The sequence below is a fragment of the Crocodylus porosus genome, unplaced genomic scaffold (assembly GCF_001723895.1).
Source record: "Crocodylus porosus isolate Cpor-Errol unplaced genomic scaffold, CroPor_comp1, whole genome shotgun sequence".
NCBI lineage: Eukaryota > Metazoa > Chordata > Crocodylia > Crocodylidae > Crocodylus > Crocodylus porosus.
Genome location: NW_017728906.1, coordinates 155831979 through 155853461, shown reverse-complemented (window position 1 = coordinate 155853461; position 21483 = coordinate 155831979). Strand labels below are relative to the sequence as shown.

Genomic DNA, 21483 nt, shown 5'->3' with positions numbered 1-21483 from the left:
GACAACACTGTTCAGGATTGAATAAGTGCCTGCTTCAAGATACTATGTTCTTATGATTATAGAAGCACTATTATAAACCGGTAAAGAAATCAGATGGTTTATCTCAGAATAGAGCTGATTCCCCCTAATTCTCATGTAGATTCAAATTTCTATAAATACCTAGAATCACTGTACATTTCAATATAACTTCTGGAAAACTAAAGTACAAGAACAACGTGATTTAAACTTTCTATTTGTTCAGTCTGTGTTTGTTACTATAATCACAGTGCTATGAATGTTTTTTAAAAGCACAGATTGTGAAAGCCCATCTTCAAGGTCCACTACAGAAAGGGAGAGGAATTTTTCACTTTCTCAATAGGAATACGCTCTTTATGCAGATGCAGCCTCTGAAGGGTATTTGTAGTGATGCCAGTTTCAAGTGTCTTTGTCTACTTGGTAGTCTCTGTTTCTTTGTTATTCTTCTATTCCTCTGTAAATGTCTACATTTTTGTTCGTTAGCTGAGGCTGTATGAATAGCATGACATGCTCACTTCCAGCACTTCAAATTTTAATAAAATGGACTATCAAGCAGTTAACATTAACTTTTCTCTACTTCAGCTTATAAGCCACTTTTGAAGCAGTACATGCACACAGTTATCAGAACTAGACTTAATGCTGACATGACTGATGAAGTTCTGCTCTGCAGTTCAAAAGTGTGATTGCACCTTTTGTAGACATCCCCCCCAGCCAGCTTTAACCCAGGCTAATTTGGGTACTGATAACAGTGTAGCCATGGCAGCATGGAGCCCAGCCTCAGGACAGTCATTCTGGTCATGTCTAGATGAGCATGGCCATGTGGTATGTGGTGTCGCAGACACGTCTGTGATGCAGCAGACTGCACATTCATGTGTTCTCTGTTCTTCAAGGTAACAGCACAGGGGTGAGATTGACCCTGGGATTTCCGGGGTCAAAAAAACCTGCATGAAATGAAAGCTAGGCAGCACAGACAGGCCCAACATTCACTACCCAAAACGGGAGCCTGGCTGGCTGGAGCCATGCTCTGAGTGGCAGGATCACTACTGTTGCAGCCTCAGGAGACCCCAGGTAAGGCTGTTGGGACAAGCCCAGTACTGGCCCCAGCCTCCCCTACCCTACCCGGGAGAGCCTGCAGTACACCAGGGGATGCATGGCACCACTGTTGCTTTTTCTTGGGGAAGCAAATGTTCACGCTTGTGTGGACATGGCTTCAGTAATCCACACTGGAGGTGTTCTTCAGCCCTTGTTGAACTGCTAACGGTTACACTGATGTCAGTCAATCCAGTTTAAAGCTGATTCAGGGATGTCCACAAAAGCTCAGTGAATTGCATGATCCTGTCCTGGGCTGCTAGGGAAATATTTTTGTTTTGTTTCTTAGCAGTAAATAATAAATTCTATAGTAACACTGCAAAAGTTATAGGAAAGTATGCTTTTGAACTAGTTTGAGGTCTGTCAAAAATCTACCTCTGCTTGACATTTACTATTTTATGATTGTATCTGTCTTCCTAAATGCCATGTTGTGCACTGGCTTATTTGTCTTACTGTTAACACCAATAAGGTGTCATAAATATCACACTATTTACACTCTGTGTGTTTGTAGTTACTTTTATAATGGTATCTGTTCTTTTAGGTGGAACTCCCACCTCCAGATCTTGGGCCAAGTTCTGCACTGAATCAAACACTTCTGTTGCTACGTGAGGTTCTGGCATCTCATGACTCATCTGTTGTTCCTCTGGATGCTCGTCAAGCTGATTTTGTACAGGTATCATGAGTAGACTACTAAAGATGTGTATGTACTTTATCTAAAACCACAGACTTAAAGACATGAATTCGTATTTTCTCCGCAGCTCTCTTGGGGTCTCTTCATGCCCTCATATTTAATGGTTACAGGGTTGACCACCAAAGTGCATTGTTATAATACAGTATGGAATGAATGTATCTGAATCATTAACCAATTACTACATTAAATAAATGTTTCTTTCCAGGTTGTACATTCACCTGTCATTTAATTTGGGTTGGTCTTCATCTTTCTAAGTTAGAACATATTTTTCAGGTTCTTATATTATGCCCATCAGTATGACAGCCAATTACCTGCTGATTCAGAGCAGTTTCCTACCAGATCTAAACAAGAGCTTCTCATTTCTCTTTATTCTGCTTTGGGAAATAGTTAATGAAAGTCAAATGGGGATTACCTAAAGAGTTCAGAAGTCTCATAGCACATGCATACTTTTTTCTCTTTAGGTTCTCTCCTGTGTGTTGGATCCATTATTACAGACGTGTACTATGTCTGCAAGTAATTTAGGCACAGCTGATATGGCAACATTTATGGTCAATTCACTTTATATGATGAAAACTACTTTGGCTCTCTTTGAATTTACTGACAAACGTCTAGAAATGCTACAGTTTCAGGTAAGTGTCACTATCAATCCAACTACAAAGTTAACCTTCCCATGATCTTGCAGACTACAAACTTTGAATACCTTTTCAGACATATGCCTAATATTAGCTTACAAATGTAGGCTTCCACCTAGTAGCTCTGTTCTTCAAATAATATTGGAATCAGTTTATTCTGCAGCTTAAGATGTAGAATCTAGATGTGACACATTTGACAGTTTCCTGAAAATGTTTTATGAATAGAACAAAGGAATGAATTTTAGAGAAATCTGAGTCAGACATAAGAAGGGTATTGATTTATTGATAGATTAAAAATACTTAACATAAATCATTTGCTTAAAAAGTTTAGCATAAACAACTTGAAAACTGATGAAAATATCCAAATGCAAAATTAGGCTTTCCTGAGAGATCAGCAACATTTTTAGTATATGTACTATAGCTATCTATCTATTATCTGTCTCCTTACCTATTAGCTGTCTCCTTGTTGAGTAATAGAAGTTTTTGCTTCTCCTTTAGATCAGGCAAGAGTAATAAAACAAATATGACCTTCATTGTATGTATAAAAATAAAGTTGGGCAATTTTGCAAGATATTCATAAAGCTAGTATTTAACCTTTCTTCAAGAAGTATTTTTTATCCTCCACATTTCAGGTTGAGGCACACTTGGATACACTCATAAATGAACAAGCATCTTATGTGCTAACTAGGGCAGGTCTAAGCCATATATACAACTCTGTGCAGCAATACAAGCCAGAACAGGTAAGCATTTTATAGTTTCAAGAGGTAGTATTTCTTATGATACCTAATTTTGGCCTAGAATTATAGAAACTGGTGGTATCTTTGTTCTGCACTGTTTAAATCTAAATAAGATTTTTAGAAAGCACTAAAAAACTGTAGTCATAGTTCCTCCGTGTTAAGCATTATAATGTATTACAGTTGTTTATGCTACAGGTATTGCTAAAAACCTTTTCCTTTCAAGTGTATTTTTGTTTTTGATGTCTTTTAGCTTCCATGAATACATTATTCTCTGTGTTTGAAAGTAGAAAAAAATACTGTGTATAGATAGAGAGTAGTGTATTGTGCTGAAGAGAAGAATTTCTAGATTTAGGATTCTGTTGCATAAAAAGATATGCAATGCCTCAGCTCAATAGGGAAATGTTAAGATGAACCGTTTTGAAATGCAGCTGTACCCAGAACGGTGCTTATTTAATGTCCTAGTCATTATTCATCCATCCATTTTACAAAACCATTTTCAAAACTGATGTTATTAAACTATGTGAGGTAGCTAGACTGCTTGGTGGGGAGAGTAGCATTGTTATCACTGGTAATGGAGAAGAAAGAGAAGGCTTATGTGGACAGGTGAGGAGCACAGTGTTAGCCATCTTTAATTAAGGAAGTGATTGAACATAATTTAGATAGTGTGAATTAATGATTGTTGTTACTGTTTTCTAGTACCATCACCTGTGTAGTGATTGATTTGTAGGGCAGATAGTCAGACCTAGGCCCTGCCCTACAGGTATGGCAAAATTACTGTAAAATTTAGGACTATTTCATAATTTATACAGTCGCATAAATCTTTCCTTGTTTGACAAATTATGTTTAGGGTCCCCTGTCAAATTTGCCTAGTTTGGATTCAGTGTCACTGAAGGCTGCAATGGTAAGTTGCATTTTGTTCTGTCATTTTTTGCAGTTTTTTTATTCTGTCACCATTTTTAAAAAAACAAATACTGATAAATTCATAGGCCACAGATCGTATTTGTGTAAAAGTATACTTTCTGTTTTGACATTTAATATCTGTTTCTCCTGTAAACTTTTCAGGCTCTTCCATCAAACTTTGACAGTTAAAGTAAATTCTAAAATCCATTTTTAATAGACCATGCTAAAATATAGTTATGTACTAAAAATAGAAGTAAATTCTAATAAAATTAAAATAAACTGCATTTGTTTTAGGATCTTAGACGTTGTAGCTGTTACTTCATTGCTATTAATCTTGACAAATCAATTACATTACTTGGAAGAGAAAAAAAATCAATTCAGGAATAATTCAAGACTCAGGGTATTTTTAACAGATGGAAACGTGTTTATTTTTGCAAGCTAGTGCAAAGACTTTAAAATTAACTGTTCCTTATATCAAATTAATAGCATGGAGAAATGTTTGATAATGTATTGTGTAATGCTTTACATAAAACATATCCCACTCTTTTCAAAGTTTAAAAACCCATTAGGTTGTATGTTTTGGAATATATTAATTGTTTTTAATAGTTGGTATCTGACCTAAGTTTAATTTGACCTGAAGAAATAGTACAAATATAAAATTATTTATGAATTGATAGTAATAAAATACCAGGTTCTGGAACCTTGAGAAACACGAAGTTTCTTCCAAGAATGTTACACTGTGGATCATCTTGAATTGTTGAGAGCACATACCTAACTGTAATTAGTTCCAGTCATTGAATTTTTTTTGCCTCTGCGTTCTGAGGTACAAGAATTTATAGATATAAATTATACTAAAATTTAAAAGTTTAATTTGATCAAAGCACTTAAGTGAAGCTTACAAGTGAGGTACTGGACATATACTAGAAGTGTTTTTAGTTGCATCATCAGTTGATGGTTTTTCCCAAAGGAGCAAGAAGAAGTTAATTTACACCTGTGGCAATTGCACAGTTCAGTATCCAGCTTAAATGAATTCTCAGTCCTTCTCAGTTAGCTTTTCAAGTGCAGTTTTTCTCTGAAAAGACGACAGCGTATACTATAACTCAGTAGTTTTTCATATAAAATATGGTTTTTATGAGAGAGACCTTTTCCTCCCTAAATTCTTAAAAGGTTGGGCTCTTTAACTACACTGTGCTTGGCTTACTTATTGTTACCTTTAATAAAGATTATCTGAACAGAATTTTCTCTTCAGGCCAGTAAGAACACAAAAAGCATCTTACCGTCCCAGTATTCTGTCTTCGGCAGTCGCAAAAGTGGATGCTCGATGGAGAGCATTGAACTGGATAAATCTAAAGTTATCCATCTCCTATCCAATATTCACGCTTGAATCCACCATTATTGGTTTGAAGATGTCAAAGATAACATCTCCAACTATTCTGTTCAACAACTGTTAATAGATCTATCATCAATAAATTTGTCTAGATCTGTCTGCCACCTACAGTGGCAATGAATCCCACAAGTTAACTGCATTGCATAAAAAAGTTATTTATCTTGTTAGTTTTAACTCTGTCCCTTACTAATTTCAGTGGGTGCCCCTTGTTTTATCTTCTTTATTCACTTGGCCCACACACTTCTGTCATATCTGCCCTCGGCCTTCTCCTTTCCAAAGTGAAGAGTCTAACACTTTTAGTCTCTCCTGGCATGGCAACTGCTCCATGTCCCTGATCATTTTGGTTGCCTTTCTTTGTACCATTTGTAATCCTTTTTGAGACGTGCAGACCAGAACTGCACAGAGAATTTAAGATGTGGCAGCACCATGAATTTGGATTATGGTACGATAATGGTCTCTCTTTTGTTTTTGTTTACTTCTTAATGATGCCCAACATTTTATTGGCTTTTTTGGTCTCTATTGCACATTGAGTTGACCGTCTTTTCCTGGGTTATATTTTAGCATGTACAAATTCAGGCAAGTTCACTGGAGTTGCATGCAAATGCAATAATTTTGTCTCGATTGGCCAGAGAAAAATCCACTTAATTCTCTCATAACTGTGTTGTCTCTATAGGACTAACTTGATTAAGGGTATTGGCAGACAGACAAATTACAGGGAGTTAAAGTGGGCAAGGACTTTTTAGTTTTGTTTTAGCTGCTCTATAGTAATTGCTGAGTGAAAGTCAAACTGTGTTAACTTTGCCCAAATTCAAGGCAGGAATAAATTACCACATTTAATTTTTTCACTTATTAGTAAGAGCAAAGGCATCAACAGATTTTGCAGAGAAGCTTTGACTTGCTGTCACTTGTTTGTCCATACCCTTCCATTCTCAAATTAGATAAATAAAAGGAACTAATTGGTTAATTAATGAGGTCTCATTTTAATGAGGACACTTTTCAGAGAACTTGGTTTTAGAAATAATTTGCATATTCTTACAAGTTTTTGGTGTTATTGATGTGATGTATGTTCCCAGATTCAGACTTCTTCTTTTTTAGGTTCAATTTGATCGCTACCTGTCTGCTCCAGATAATTTATTAATGCCACAACTGAATTTCCTCCTAAGTGCTACTGTGAAGTAAGTGCTTTAAATGAGCAGAAGTACACATTTAATGGTTTTATAGTCTGCATCATAAATTAGGTTTTTTAACTGTAAGAAAGTTTAGATAGTCCTTTAAGTCTTGATTTAATTAATTTTTGTTGTACTCTTCTTGAGCAAGCAATCAATAAGATATATTTTTGTAACTTTTTAAAGTAGCTTCTTCCTAGTCCTCGGACACAGTGAAGTGAATTGCAGTTGCCTACTGAGAAAGTATTCATTAGCAATTCCTTATTTCTGATGTAGATTACTTTGGAATTGTTTTATAAGCCTTCCAGTGATAATACCCTACATAATTCCCTATTGTAGCATTCTCTTTTAATGCCATTTCTGTAGCCACTCTGTTGAACTCTGTAACTTTTTATCTTTTATTGTAGAATGCTGTTGTTCTTGTTTAGTCTAATACATTATTTTTTGTGGGGGGGTTGTGATTTCTGCTTTTGAAATATTAGTGAGGACTTGCATATTTATATTTCTTGTTTTCATGAATATATTCTAAAATATGGGCACACTAACCCTAAGACTTTCCAATTAAATGTGAAGCACGTGAAGGTTTGTAATATTTTCATTCAACAAATTAGATGGGTTTCAGTGTTCAAAAAGTTATCTCGACGCTAATTTTAGCAGCCTCTCGACACTTGTGAAAATAGTCATATTACGTAGTGTATGGCATAAACTTGCATTTTAATCCTACAAAACTCAGGAACCTCACAGTCAATTACAATCCAGTTGTATGCATGCATGACAGAGGACAATATCATATGACTAAAACAGCTGCATGTATGACTCATTTTTCCCCCTATGAGAAGCTTTAAGAATCATTAACGTTTCTGTTTCCTATGTTTTTGCTACTAGGAAGTTTGCTAAACATACTGATTGGGCATTCTGTGTGCCTTGGTGCTCTACCTGCCTAGTTTTGTATCCCTGGGGCCCTACCTCTCCAACATTTTGGCAATGGCAGTGCCAGGTTCCTTACACCACAGCACCTCTTTTTTTTCTGGAGTGATCGCTTCTGAAAATGATAACATGATTTGAATCTCTAAGACTATGCAATCAGTAGTCTTTTTATTATTATTTAACAGAGGCCAGATAATAAAAGTAATAGAATATTTTAGTATAAACTAGTTGTTTAGTATAAACTAGTTGTTTGTGCAGTTTGTGGTCAGTTAGCAGTTATGACAACTCACCATGTCTGGCCCATAGTCTGAGGGGGCCAAAAGGCCAGCTGAAATCATGGAGTGATTAGATATGTTGTATCCTTTGCAGGGCTCATGGTTGAAAATTGGAATATCCTGGGGAAACAAGGAGACATAAAGAGGAAGCACAATAAGACATTATACCCACAAACATTCCTAGTAACAGTCTCTTCTGTGTTGTTCCTACAACCGTTGTTCTGCAGAACAAAAAGAAATGAGATTGTTTGAGTAGAAGGCTTTGCAATCCTGTGTGTAACAGAGGAATGGCTGCAGTCAGAATAGCAGTGCTTGTTGCAATGGAAGAGCAGGGTCAAGGGGAAGGAGAGAGAAATGAAGGAGAGAGAGTCTGTGGACCCGCCCAGAGATACTCAGCGAAGTCTTTCCCCATGAGTATCTGGAACTTCTCAGCCCTGTTGCACAAAGCACCTATGGGGTCTGTAACGTTAATTTTTGTAGCTTGGCACCTTGACCTTTCCTGTAGATCTCCACAGAGCCGTGTGTTAGGTGTCAGTGTTGTGCACTTTTGAAATATGGAGATGAAAGTGGGATGCAGCTGGCACAATTAACATTAGCAAGACTTTCAATAGCAGAGCTGTTATCAAAACTTGGTATATAACACCTCTTTTTTTTTTACCATTATTTCTAATACTTGGTAGGGTACCAGACTGCTAAAATGCATAGTTCCCAGCCGTATACATTTGTTCCCCCTCCTATGTGTTACTTCTGTACTTAGACTTTCCAGACTGACTCTTAGTGTGACTGTTGCCAGTGAAAGCACTTCGTTTAGATGACAGATCCCTAATTTTAATCCCTTTGCTGAATGTGTAGTCATGACTCCATTTAAAGGAGCAGCTCTGCGGTCCAATCTCTTGCCTACAGGGTTGGGAGTCTAAAGAATTTGTTTTGGTGTCAGTCTTTCATTTTATGACATTTGGTGAGTAAATTGTGATTGTTTAAAGGTGCTTAGCTCTTCTAAAAGCTATTAAAATCCATAGGTGATGCAGGCACTTGGCACCTCTGAGAATCATATCCTTAACCTTTTGCCCATTTGAAAAATGAAAATGGCTGCCACCTGTTTTTTATTGACTTTGGATCCTTAGCAGTGCTATCAAAATTATGGGTCGCTGGCATGACTTTTACAGTTACTGGGCACCTGCATTGTCCATTGAAGTCACTGAGCGCCATGACGGATAAAGGGCTTTTGTTTTGTTTTGTTTTAACAAAAAGCTGTAGCCATTTCAGTTTAAACCAGATTTTTATTTACATGTTCTTTACTTCCATTTTACTAGTTATTCACTAAAATGGGTATTTGAAAGACTGTGGGTTAATGTAAATGTGGGAAAACAGCAAGAACTGTTTTGTGATGAGTGTCTTCTCTAGGCCACCAAATAAGGGAAAGATGCTGGATCTGCCTTTTAAAACTGTGGATTGAGGTTTCCAGATAACTGAGTCTTTAGTTACCAGGATATCTGCTGAGAAGATAACAGTGCACAGACTAGCTAGCAAGTTTTTGGATTGCATTGGAAACAGCCTTTTTGTGCAAAAACAACACAGAAGGAGGCTCTTATTTGCTGCTTACTAGTAAGGAGGGAATTAGCTGGAAGTTAACTTGGGTGACAGTGAATAGAGTTCATGAACCTGAGTGAGGAAAGGAAGGAAAGGAGGAAGAAAAACAGCAGAACAGAATGCCGGACTTCAGAAAAGCACACACAAACAAACTCAAGAGCTGGTGTAGGCAGGTTCCCAAGGGGAAGAAGTTTGTGGGGGGAAAAAACAGAATCCATGAGAGTTGGTTTTTCCTTAACCAGTATTAAGTGTGCAAGGGCTTGTACACTTGTATCCCCATACAAACACAGGTTAGGACAGCCATAGGGACTGGGGGGAATGATTGGGGAGCTGGGGGTTTGAACTGGGAACTGCAGAATCAAACCAGGAGCTGGGGGAAGCCCCTGTTCATTCCCTCAGCCCCCTTGGCTTCTTCCAGGGCTGCCAGCTCAAGCCACAGTTCGTCTGGCTGCCTCCCCGCCGGGGTGAGGCAGTCAGTATTGGCAGCCCTGGGAGAAGCCGTGGGGACTGCAGGGAATGATTGGGAGCTGAGGGATTGAGCCGGGAGCTGGGGGTAAACCTCTGTTCATTCCCTCAGCCCCCGATAATTCCTCCCAGTTCAATGCCACAGCTCCCAATCATTCCCCCAGCTTCCTGATCATTCCTCCCACCCCCCACGGCTTCTCCTGGGGCTGCCAGCACTGCCTGCCTCGCCCCGGCAGGAGGGCAGCCGGGGGAGCCAGGGCTTGAGCTGGCAGCCCCCAGAGAAGCCATGGAGGCTGGGGGGAATGATTGCTGAGCTGGGGGATTGAACTGGGAGCTGGGGGGGAAGCCTCTGTTCATTCCCTCAGCTCTCTATCATTACACCCAGTTCCCGGTTCAATCCTGCAGCTCCCCGATCATTCCCCCCAGACTCCACAGCTTCTCTCAGGGCTGCTGGCTCAAGCTGGGGCTCCTCCAGCTGCTCCTGCCAGCACTGCCTAGTGTCTACCTGTATGGTCTATGGCCATATCTCTCTGAATCGATTCGGAGGCTTCCAGCTCAATTCAGAGAAATTAATGGGTTTCCCAATTCAATTCAGATTCGGAGATTCAGCTGCTGAATCTCCTCCAAATCAAATCAACTACTGAAGGTTCGCACGGCCCTACCAACTGGAGGCTGCCAGCCTGGCTCCAAGCAGCAGGGTTGTCACTGCTGCAGCCCCAGGAGGCCCCCAGGACCCCATGCAAGGCTAGTGAGGCCAACCCAGTATTGGCCTCAGTCTCCCCTACCCCACCCAGGGTAACTTTCCACACATCAGAGGGCATGTGGCACAGGCATTCCCCGGGGGGCAGCTAGTGGTGGCACAAGGTGCTCTGCCACTGCTTTTCCCTGGGGAACCAACAAATGTTCAACGAATTGGATGAGATAATTGCAGAGCCATTGGGTGTTATCTGTGAGACCTCAGGTGAGGTCCCAGAAGACTGGAAAAGGGCAAGTATAGTTCCTATCTTTAAAAAATGGAGCAATGCCCTGCTATTTACAGACCAGTCAATCCAATTTAGATAGAAAGATACTGGAGCATATTATCAGAGAGTGTATTTCTAAATATATGATAGCAAGGTGAAATGAAATAGCCAACATGGATGTGTCAAGAGAAAGTTATGCTTAACCAACATAGTTTCCTTTTATGACAAGAAGATGGGTTTTATGTACAGGGAGAGAGATATGAATATGATACACCTGGACTTCAGCAAACCTTTTGACACTGTCCCCCAGGACTTTCTTTGTAAGTAAGGTAAGGTGAAATTAGGTGAAATTACTACAAGGTGGATGTATAACTAGTTGGATCATTATACTTAAATCGTGGTTATCAGCTGACTGGCCACTGGTATCAGATGAGGTTCCTCAAGTTTAGGACAGTATTTTCATTAATTGTTTGGAGGATAGAATTTCACTCAGTAAATTTTGCAGATGAAATGTAGCTGGGTAGCTAAGAGGGGTAGCTGGTGTGTTAGAGGACAGTATTAGGATTCAAAATGACACTGTTAAATTGGAAATATGGTTTGAAATATATCAGGTGAAATTCAGTAAGGATAAATGCAAAGTAATGCATTGACAATGAACAAACAAGATGAGGGATCACTGGATAGGCTTTAGTACTGGAGAAAAGGACATGGGGGTTATAGTGGACTGTAAGCTGAATGAGGCAACAATGTAATATTTATTAAAAGTAGTGCAAGACGCTTAAAAGTATTGCAAGGCACAGGAAATACTACTGTATTACCACTCCATTCAGTACTTGGTGAGACTTCACCTCACCTGGAGTACTGTGTCCAGTTTTTAAGATTACCCTTCAAGAAAGATGTCAATGAATTGAGAGCCCAGAGTAGAGGAACTAAAATGATTAGAAAGCTAGAAAGCATGACATGTTAGTAAAGGTTGGAAGAAATGGAATGATCTAGTTTGAAGAAGAGAAGACTGAGGGGGGATTTGATAATGCTTTTTGAATGCAAAAAGGGATAGTGATCAACTGTTTTCTGTGATTATAAGGAATAGGACAAGAAGTAGTTGCCTTAATTTAAACAGGAGAGATTTAGGTTGGATACCTTTCTAACCACTAGAATGGTTCAGTACTAGAAAAGATTACCTTGAAGTGGCAAAATATCCATAATTGGAAGTTAGTGCAGATTTGACAAATATTTATCTAGGATAAAATAGATAAGAATGTTCCTGCTTTAAGCAGGGAGTTAAGTAGACAAGATGTCCTGCTGATGTCCCTTCTAGCCGTGTTTTCCTGTCTTTCTGTGATTTTGTACTTGTTTCCCTTAGGCCCCCTCTATATTTTACAGGTATTGTGTGAGATCAGCTGCGTGTGCAAAGTAGCTATCACACAACAAAAAACTCCAACCAGCTGTCAAGTTAGACCTTGAAAATGTGTACTAACTTTGTAGCTGGTTGCTATCCAGCTTTAATTTGCATGTGTAGCAGGGTCTCCCTTGTGGCTGTGAGCCCCATCAGCTCCAAACCTCAGGGGTACATCATGTCCAGGCTAAGTATCTCAAGCCGTAGGGATCCTGGCAGTTGTGATTCCCCAGGGTGTAGAGGGGTCTCAGTTTCCTGTTTCTAGAATTCCAGATTTTACATAGATTTTATTTTTCCACAAAGAAATTTCAAACTTAACCTGCTCATCCATGTTGAAGAAAAGTGCAAGGCCTTGTTAGCATCCTGAGAATACAAACTCAAATGAAAAAGTAAGAAAATAGCTTGTGGAACCACCCCCTTCATTTTATACATTGCACTTCTATTAAAAAAGAAAGCTGAAGTTTTTCCACAGACTGCACTTCCTCATCAAACTATGCAGATTTCTGACTCAGCTTATTTTAGAAATCCTGTACTTAGGTGCCTAAATATGAATTTAGAATTCTAATTATCGGTCACAAAATAATTTTTCATGTATTGAAAAAATCTCTGTAGTTTTTTATTGTTAACACTGAACAGCGTTTTGTTTTAATGATATTATGCCCAAAGATAAATTGGTAAATAAAAATAGTTTGAAGTTTCAAATGGTTACTTGCATGTAATTTAAAGCAAAAATTTTATTTTACTTTATTCCCATGAGTAAAGTTACTTACCTGCTGAAGTGTTTATGTGTAGAATCAGGGTCTCTACTTATTCAATATTTGATTTTTATCTATAGCAGTTTTGAAAAATTCAGAAAAAATACCATAGTATCATTTGAGAATTATAAACTGATATTTAATAAATTTAAGTTGTAATAATTCATATTTCAAATCAGTTTTATAGGCCTTCAGCCTGCTTTTGAAATGGTTTTTTTAAAAATAAAGTGACTTTTAAATCATGAGTGACAATTTACATTGTTATATACTCTGTTTGGAACTAAGTGTTCATTGTCTCAAAAAATCCTATATTACTAACAGGGCATTAGTGATGTGGCTGCTTCATTTTGATAATTCACATCTCATTTTAGTTCTATAACCAGGAAGAAAACGCTCTCCAATATTTGTTTATGTATATTGTTGCCTTTCTAATTTTAAAAATGACATGTTTGAAAAAGCTGTGTATCATATTTTTAGTTATGACTCTAATAGCACTCCCTTTTAGTTCGTGTAGGATTGAAATTAGTTGGTATTTTTAGAAAATGCAGTGGTCTATGTTGGTGATGAAAATGATATGTTGTCATGGTGACTGAAAACCTAATTCACTGATTAACAACAGACCCTCCATTAATACTAGTTGTTGAAAAAATTCACTTGTTGCTGCTGTTCACAACTTTAAAATACCTATTTTATCGCAACTTGTTTTAACTCAAGTTTTACAATTGATTTATATGAGCCAATTTGTTTCTGTGCTCTCTATGTTCTCAGTGGGGGCGGATGACAACAAGGAGCAGTGGTCTCAGGTTGCAGCAAGGGAAATTTAGGTAGATATTAGGAAAAAAACTTTCTCACTAGAAGGGCCATGCCTACTTATCTAGCCTTCAGGGCCAAAACGTTGAACACTACTGCCTTAGAAGAATAAAAATGACAAGACTTATTGCAATATTTGGAGGTCTACCCAAGCCATGGGATCAGTTGGGCCAGCCTGGTTAGGTTCTCCAGTTTGTAACCAGGATCAAACAAGGGAGTGATGTGGCTACCATCACATCCAGCTCCCTTGCCCAAATAAGTAGGTACCCATTTTACAGCCGGGCTGACTTTCAGCATGTATTTTAGATTGAGGCTTAGACTCTTGCTTCAGGAGTAAGACATTTTAACCACACTGACTCACATGCAGTAATATTGTTAGTCAGAAACAAACCACAGCAAGTCCTGGATCTCTGACCAGTGTAATGTTCAACCTGTTTTATTTGATTCAGGCTGTAAGATAGGGAAGAAAAATTTGGTATCTAAGTGTCTTTACAGTCCACCAACTGATGGAAAGTTGATCATATTGACTGCCTTGAGTGGAGCATTGGCCATACACTGTATAATCACATACGATCCTTCTTTTTTTTTTTTTTAGAGAGCAAATTATAAAACAGTCCACAGAACTGGTCTGCAGAGCCTACAGTGAATTGTATGCAGCTGTGATGAATCCAACAAATGAATACAAGGAACCAGAAACCATACTACACAGATCTCCTCATCAAGTTCAGGCGCTTCTCTCATAAGTTGCTTTTCCAAAGAAGTCCACGTTCTATCAATATTCATTGTCTCTTATTTTTGTGCATTTTGAATTTGGAGTGTTACCATGCAATGACAAGAAGGTGGTGATACAATTGGTTTAAGACATTTAGCGAGAGCCTGGCCATTCCCTTACACTGTCTGTGTTGAGTGCTTTCCAGAACCAAAAAATATAGATTTAAAATTATTTTGATGGATGCAAATGGAAAGAACTGTTCATGACAGCATGTAGCCATTTTTGGTCAGTAATAAAAACATTCGTTTGCTTCTGCTGTCCTTATTCCTTTCAGTAGGATGTTAAATTTGTCTGTTTAATGATCAAGCCATTTTCCCCTTACTTTTTTACATGCATTATTACTCTGTTTTATACTGCATCCTACTTTCAGAAAGTATACTAATGCTGCAGTTTTAGTAATCTGATGAACTTCTGAGTGTATACAAGTAAATCAGTTTTATATCCTAAAAATGTCAAAATATTTGACATTATGGAGTGTATAGTCTGTGATTATCCAAAGTATGAACTAGGTGTAGAATTATATAGAACCTGGATACATTCCTACAGCTTTTTCATGATCCCACAATGCCTATTGGCGATATATATTTTAGTAGACATGTAAAAAATTTTTCTTGATTGGATGCTAAGGGGAAGGAACATTTTTATTTTATTTTTAAATGATTAAGTATGTATATTTTCCTTTAAATTAAAATAATTATACAAAGAGAAAAATAGTTTCAAACCTTGCTTAAAAACCATTATTGTAGCCTAGGCAGAGATCATAACTTTAGGTACCAGGATGACTAAAGAGCCACTTTGATACTGGTCACCATCATATGTTTCCTTCTCATGTAATTAGTGTTATTCTGGATATAGCCTTAGTTAAGAGCTCCTGGGGGAACATACCGATAACATTTTACATGTAAATATGTTGCAAGTGAGCACTGTTCTGCATAACGTTCTATTTTAAATGATTTTTTTCTTGACACTGCTTTACTGAAGAGGGACTTAATTTGATGCGATTCTTTACTGTAGGAATCCTTACTTTACCGTAAAGTTGCAGACCTATTAAGAGTGATCCACAGAGAGGTAATGTATAACTAAGAGATGCCCATTAGTGAATAGTCTTTTCTCAGTTTTTTTTTAAAGTCAGCCTGCTCTTGTAACAATGCATTTACTCAGTTAATAACAAGTCAAGAGATTTAGTGGTTTATATGTCTGCAGTGGTTCTTTTAATCATAATGTGGCTCAGTTTTATTCTCCTCTGCACTGCCAACAGCTCAGACTTCTTCTTGAAGTAGCTCCCAGAAAAATTATGCAGGAGTGTCTGAAGTCATCCTTGTGCTACCTGGCTGCTGAGTGGAGTGAGAAAGGGGGCAGTCCCTGCTTTTCTCCTGTTTCTGCTGTTTTTTGAAGACCGGCCAGGCAGTGTGACCAGCTTACATGTAGAACCTTTACATTTGTAACCTACTTTTCCCAAAATAGCTTTTTGCCTGATATTTATGGTTATGGGGCTATAGTCTAGCTTCATTTTTAATATTCTTAAAGCGAAACTCTGTGGAAAGTATTATTATGTAATTATAGTCTGTTGCATTGCAGGTATTTTGTATTTCCAGAGTTCCTATATCATAAGGAATTTACTCAATTTCTACTGGCCCAGTAAGGGACAGTGAAAAAATTACCATATGTTTAAGGCAACATGTGTTTCCTCCAAGAAAGCCTTTTTTGGCAAATCAGATCTTACTATAAGAAGGTGTTATACTGCAGAAAAAGAAGGCACAATTGAAAACTACTATTTCCCTTGAAAGATCTTAAGTCAGATGCCTTTTTTTTCCCATTCAAGTTTTTGTATAGGTGACATATCACGGAATTTGTCTCGTATTAGCATGGTTTTGTGTAAGAGTAGGCAAAGCAGTTATTCATATTGAATTTGTACAGTATATTTTAATTTGGGGATGGCTACTCAGCTTTATAAGTTTAGAAGTTTTATTAATTTAAATTTTTAATATTTTATAGGTTTTATAGTTAAAATATATTCCACATTGATACAAGCTGAGCAACAGATACCTCTCTAATCCAATGCATATGCATAAAAACTAAAAACAGAGAACTGCAGCAACTTGGCACACTAATGCCTAGAAAAGCTAAATGACCTATGAGAAGACCTGTACAATAGTACATGAACTAGCTACGATGCTAATATTACATGAAACCAATAGGTCACTTTTCCTTTTTTGCTGTGTAATATATTTTACTGGCATAATATATAAGGGTTTGAAGATGTAAGTGTCCTCAAGCTCTTAGAATAAATGTCTATGATTACAATACATGTGAGTGTTCCGAGTTTCAGGAGTATAAAATGGAATAATTCAAAAGAAGAGTAGAGATTTGAATTCTTCTCGTATGAGGCCTTAAAAGATTTCATATGGCTAGCCCAGCTGCAACTTAAGAACATGCCTTAGCCAATAAAACACTCCTAAGAAAAACAGTTCTGCAACACTTCTCATTCACCTTGTATCAGGTGAAGCAACTCTAAAACACTATTGTTAATGCAGTTAACCTTTCACATATATATTGTGCTAACATAAATATCGAATGTTGTAGAGTTGTTTGTGACTAAAATTATTTATTCATTATTCATTATATAGAGGTGTCAAAGTTTGGAAATTGCATAACAAATTATGATTTTTAAGTTATGAATTAGTGTTTATGACTCGAAACGTGTATATAAGTTGAACGATTTCTTGTATTTGAGAGCTTTGGAAAAAGTAAATGAAGGTTTTCTCCAATCATGGGAATTGACTACGCACTCCACTGATCAATAGTTTGCCTAAGGATTTGTGAGAACTTACTTATCTTACATGAGACCATACTGAGACTTATCCATGATTTGCCTGAGCTAGTGATTTCAAGCTTTCCTGTTATTAGTAATGTAGAAGTTATAAAAAGTTGTTACTTTAAAAAAACTTAAAATTTATAAATATTTTTGTTCTGCAATAGAAGTAAATGGCAAAGGATAATAAATGTGGAAAGTCAATAAAAATGTTGAGTAACTGACTGGTGCTCCCCTCTCCCCTCCCCTTTACCCTGCTTGCCTTTTCTCCAATCTGAAAAAGGGACAAAAAGACTAGACAATATTTTTGTGGCAATTTTTCATGTTCTTAAAAAACAGACCAAATACCATATGATGCTTCTGTAACATACACTGTAAATGAAAGCAGTGCCTTATTCACGGATTTCACCATGCACGGGGTATATGAGAACGTATCCCCCACGAATGGCGAGAGTCACCTGTACGTGATTTAAAAAATTGCAAACAACACCAAGTTGGCTGGAGTTTAAGATACTCTGGAGGATAAGACTAGGACCCAGAATGACCTGGATAGCCTGGAGAAATGGTCTATAATCAAATGAGACTGAATACGGATAAATGCAAAATCCTGCAGTTGAGATGGAATAATTGCATGTACAAATAGACTGGGAAATGATTGGCTAGGCTGTAGTCCTGTAGAGAAGGACCTTGTGGTTATAGTAGAACATAAGCCGAATATGAGCCAGCACCATGTTCTTGTTTCAAAAAAAGGACAACAGCATACTGGGTTGTATTAACAGGAATATCACTTGTAAATGAAGGGAAGTAATTTTTCTGTTCGATTTGGCACTGAGGAGGCCTCACGTGGGCTAGGGACAGATGTTATACATTAACTGGTTTAAGTGATCAGAAACTGATTTAAACCTGTAACAGAACAGAAGTTTAGTGCACATAAACAAGTTGCAAAATGGCTGAAACTGGTTTAAGATAAACCTGGTTGAATGTAATATCAGACTTAACTGATTTGGGTCAAACGTTATGAAACTTCTGTCCCAGACTCCTTCCTGGATCCAGTTAAATCACAGTCCCCAAGCATCTCAACATGCTTTCTAGCCTTGGGTTGAGCTGTGCTGCCTGCTCCAGCAGAGGGGTTGTGGGGGAGGGCAGGGACTGCCTCTCCACCCCTGGCAACCCCCAGCTGGAGTCTGGAGCCAGGGAGGGGGGTTAAACCCCACTTCCCATAGTTAACCCCCCTTCCCCGAGTACAAAGCTGCTGTGCCCTACTAAACTTACTGGAAGTTACTTCTGGCTAGAGCTGTGGACTATAAATCCCAGAGGCACCTGAAAGCAAGAAGAGAAAATGAAGAGCAACCCTGAAAATGATGAGCAACCCTGCAGAGTCCTGCTGTGATTTTGGACTGCAAATTCCAGAAACCTCAACAGCAGCAGGAAATAGGAAGCGAACACACAGCCCATGCTGGCTATTTGCCACCGAGGCATGCTCTAGTGCCTCCCAGCTTCTGGCCTGAGCCACTGCAGGCACTTGGCTGTATTTTCCGAATCAAAAGTTAATGTGTGTCCAGTTGTTTCTCAGTGTTTAATCTCTGTGTCTTAAACTAACCTGCAAAGACTGAATCAATTTGGCCTTGGGCTTTTTGACTGTACTTAGCCCTGGAGTACTGTGCCCAGTTCTGGGCCCCACACTTCAAGACAATTTGGAAAGTCCGCTGCAAGCAAAAAAAATTATTAGGGACCTAGGAGGCAAGACTTATGAGGAAAGGCTGAAAGAAGGAACTAGGATTATTTACTCTGAAGAGGAGACTTAAGGGAATTTGGTAAGTCTCCAGATACCTCAAGGATAATTGCAGAGAGGATGGAGATGGATTTTTCTCTGCAACTGTAGGGGACAAAATTAGGAGCAATGGCCTCAAGCTTCAGCTGGGAAAATTTAGGTTGTAGATTAGGAGGAACTGTCTGACTATGAGGATGGTAAAGTATTGGAATAGGCTACCTAGAGAAATTGCGAAATCTCCATCCTTGGAAGTTTTCAAGAGCAGGTTGAATGGACACTTGACTAGGATGTTTAATCAGGGATGATCCTACCTTTAATCAAGGATGAGCAGAAGGCTGGACTAGATGACCTCGTGAGTTCCCTTCCAGCCCTGCTTTCCCATGGTCCTACACAATCTTAACAAAGGGCTCAGTCCTACTGGCACCTTTGATGCAGTTTTAATTGTAAGCAATACCACAAGTATTGTAACCAATGGGGAAACAATACAACTCATTTATTGTTGGTAGAATCTGTGGTAACATTTATTACAGCTATTCTTAGTCTGGTGGGGCTGAAGTTATTCACCTGCTAGGGGTTCTGCTACATGTAGGTCTAATCCTGCATGCATTGTTTTCCTTTTCCTCATAAATTATATATATTTATGTACACACTGCTGTGAAAAATACAATGCCCAAGTGGCTTTCATAATCATATTTAATAGTAACAGGAGCCATGTTTATGCTTCTTGTACAGTTAAACATGTGCTATTAGATGTTATGAATAGATAATTTTACATATTGCTGCTTGTAGGCTATAATTGTGTAGTTCCTGCTGTCATGCTGAAATTACAGTGTATATTGTCTTTTATCCTTTGTAGCAGCCTTTAGCCATAGAAATTTAGGGATAATTTTTCATAGTCCTTATGCACTTGTTATGGGCTTAGGATCTGGAATACTGTACCCTGATACATAATACCAGAATTACATTTCAAATTTCTGCAATGCAGGGCTTTAAATACAACTTGCATTTTTACAGCAGGTCATTATAGCAGTTTTAAAACTGTTTTAATTTGAACAGAAATAAATGCACTTGGGATATTAATAAAGGTCCAAATAAAGGGAAAACTAGTTCAATTAAAAAATCGTAACGCTTCTCTTTAGGAGATTCAGTTACTCAAATAGAACTAAAATAAAAGTAAATGTAACAAACAGCTGAATTCCAAAAATAGTATGTAATTTACGATACCTAAAATTGTACATGTGTTGGGATAAGTTAGATATGACTTTCGAAACATCTTTATGATAATGTATTCTTGTCCCACATGTGGGCCTGGGTTTATTTAACCTCTTTAATCGTGGGACCCATCAGGTTGACCATAGGATAATAAAGCACTTTATTTTAATCTGGGTAGCTGCAGTGATGTGAAGGTATTACGCACTATGTTGGACTGAAATAAAAACACATTCTGTAGTCAGAGTAGGCCCACAAGGAATACAGATATGGACACTAACCATCTGTTCATCCACAAGTGTTTCTAGTTTTGCTGTTCTACAGAGGTGTTATCTCCTGTGCCACAAAGCCAGCCCAAGTCTTCCAGATAATTTACCTACTACCTACCTGTCTCGACTTTTAAAAACATATAATTGTTTAGTTCTTGATCAACCTTTATCACGAATTGAAAAATAAATTAGTTAGGAGTCTGATAGGCTATAATAAATCTTGTAGCAGTATCAACATAATACTGGACTAGAGAACTAGTGACAGTTTCAAGAACCGATATCTTGTAAATTATTCATGTAAGAAATAAATGCTATCTGGGGTTATAAAGCTGGTAGGTCCAGTCATTCAGTGACCTAACATATCTATTGTTCGCCTACCCATATTAGATGACAGTGGAACACCATTTTTCTTTGTTTTCTTTTATGGAAAAATCTTATCTTAAATATGTGTACATTGGTTTCAGTACTGTTTTGGCTGGTGCTAAGTTAAATATCCGGGCAGCAAAAATAATCAGAACAATGTGTTTTTAAGACTGAGTATCCAGCTATGACTTTTATCTACCACAGGCAATCCTAGACTTAGAGATCTGTGCCAATCTTAAAGGGCAGGATGAGGAAACTAGAATGGCTTGATGGCTTTCAGTGTTTAATTGTGCCACAATGTTGATGCCAAAAGATGTGAAAGCTAAGAGTATAAGAAGATTCAAAGAGGGATTGGACAAATTCTTGGAGGAAAAGTGCATCAGTAGCTATAGGAGTTAGGGATATACCCTCTGACTCTGAACTCCCTAGACATTAAAGGCTGGAGACTGCAAGCGGGAGAGGAGCAGTGGAAAAAACTCTGCTTATCCTA

General features: G+C 38.0%; 1 protein-coding gene across 1 annotated transcript in view; it reads left to right on the top strand.

Moving 5' to 3' along the window:
- Positions 1 to 17715, top strand: part of COG6 (component of oligomeric golgi complex 6) — a 99452-nt gene extending 81737 nt beyond the window's left edge. The window contains exons 14-19 of the mRNA XM_019530017.1: positions 1646 to 1777; positions 2257 to 2424; positions 3060 to 3167; positions 4012 to 4065; positions 6547 to 6626; positions 14393 to 17715. Of these exons, the coding sequence (XP_019385562.1) occupies positions 1646 to 1777; positions 2257 to 2424; positions 3060 to 3167; positions 4012 to 4065; positions 6547 to 6626; positions 14393 to 14540 (690 nt within the window). The 3' untranslated portion in view covers positions 14541 to 17715. The remainder of the gene's footprint in view (positions 1 to 1645; positions 1778 to 2256; positions 2425 to 3059; positions 3168 to 4011; positions 4066 to 6546; positions 6627 to 14392) is intronic.
- The last annotated feature ends 3768 nt before the right edge of the window (positions 17716 to 21483 follow it).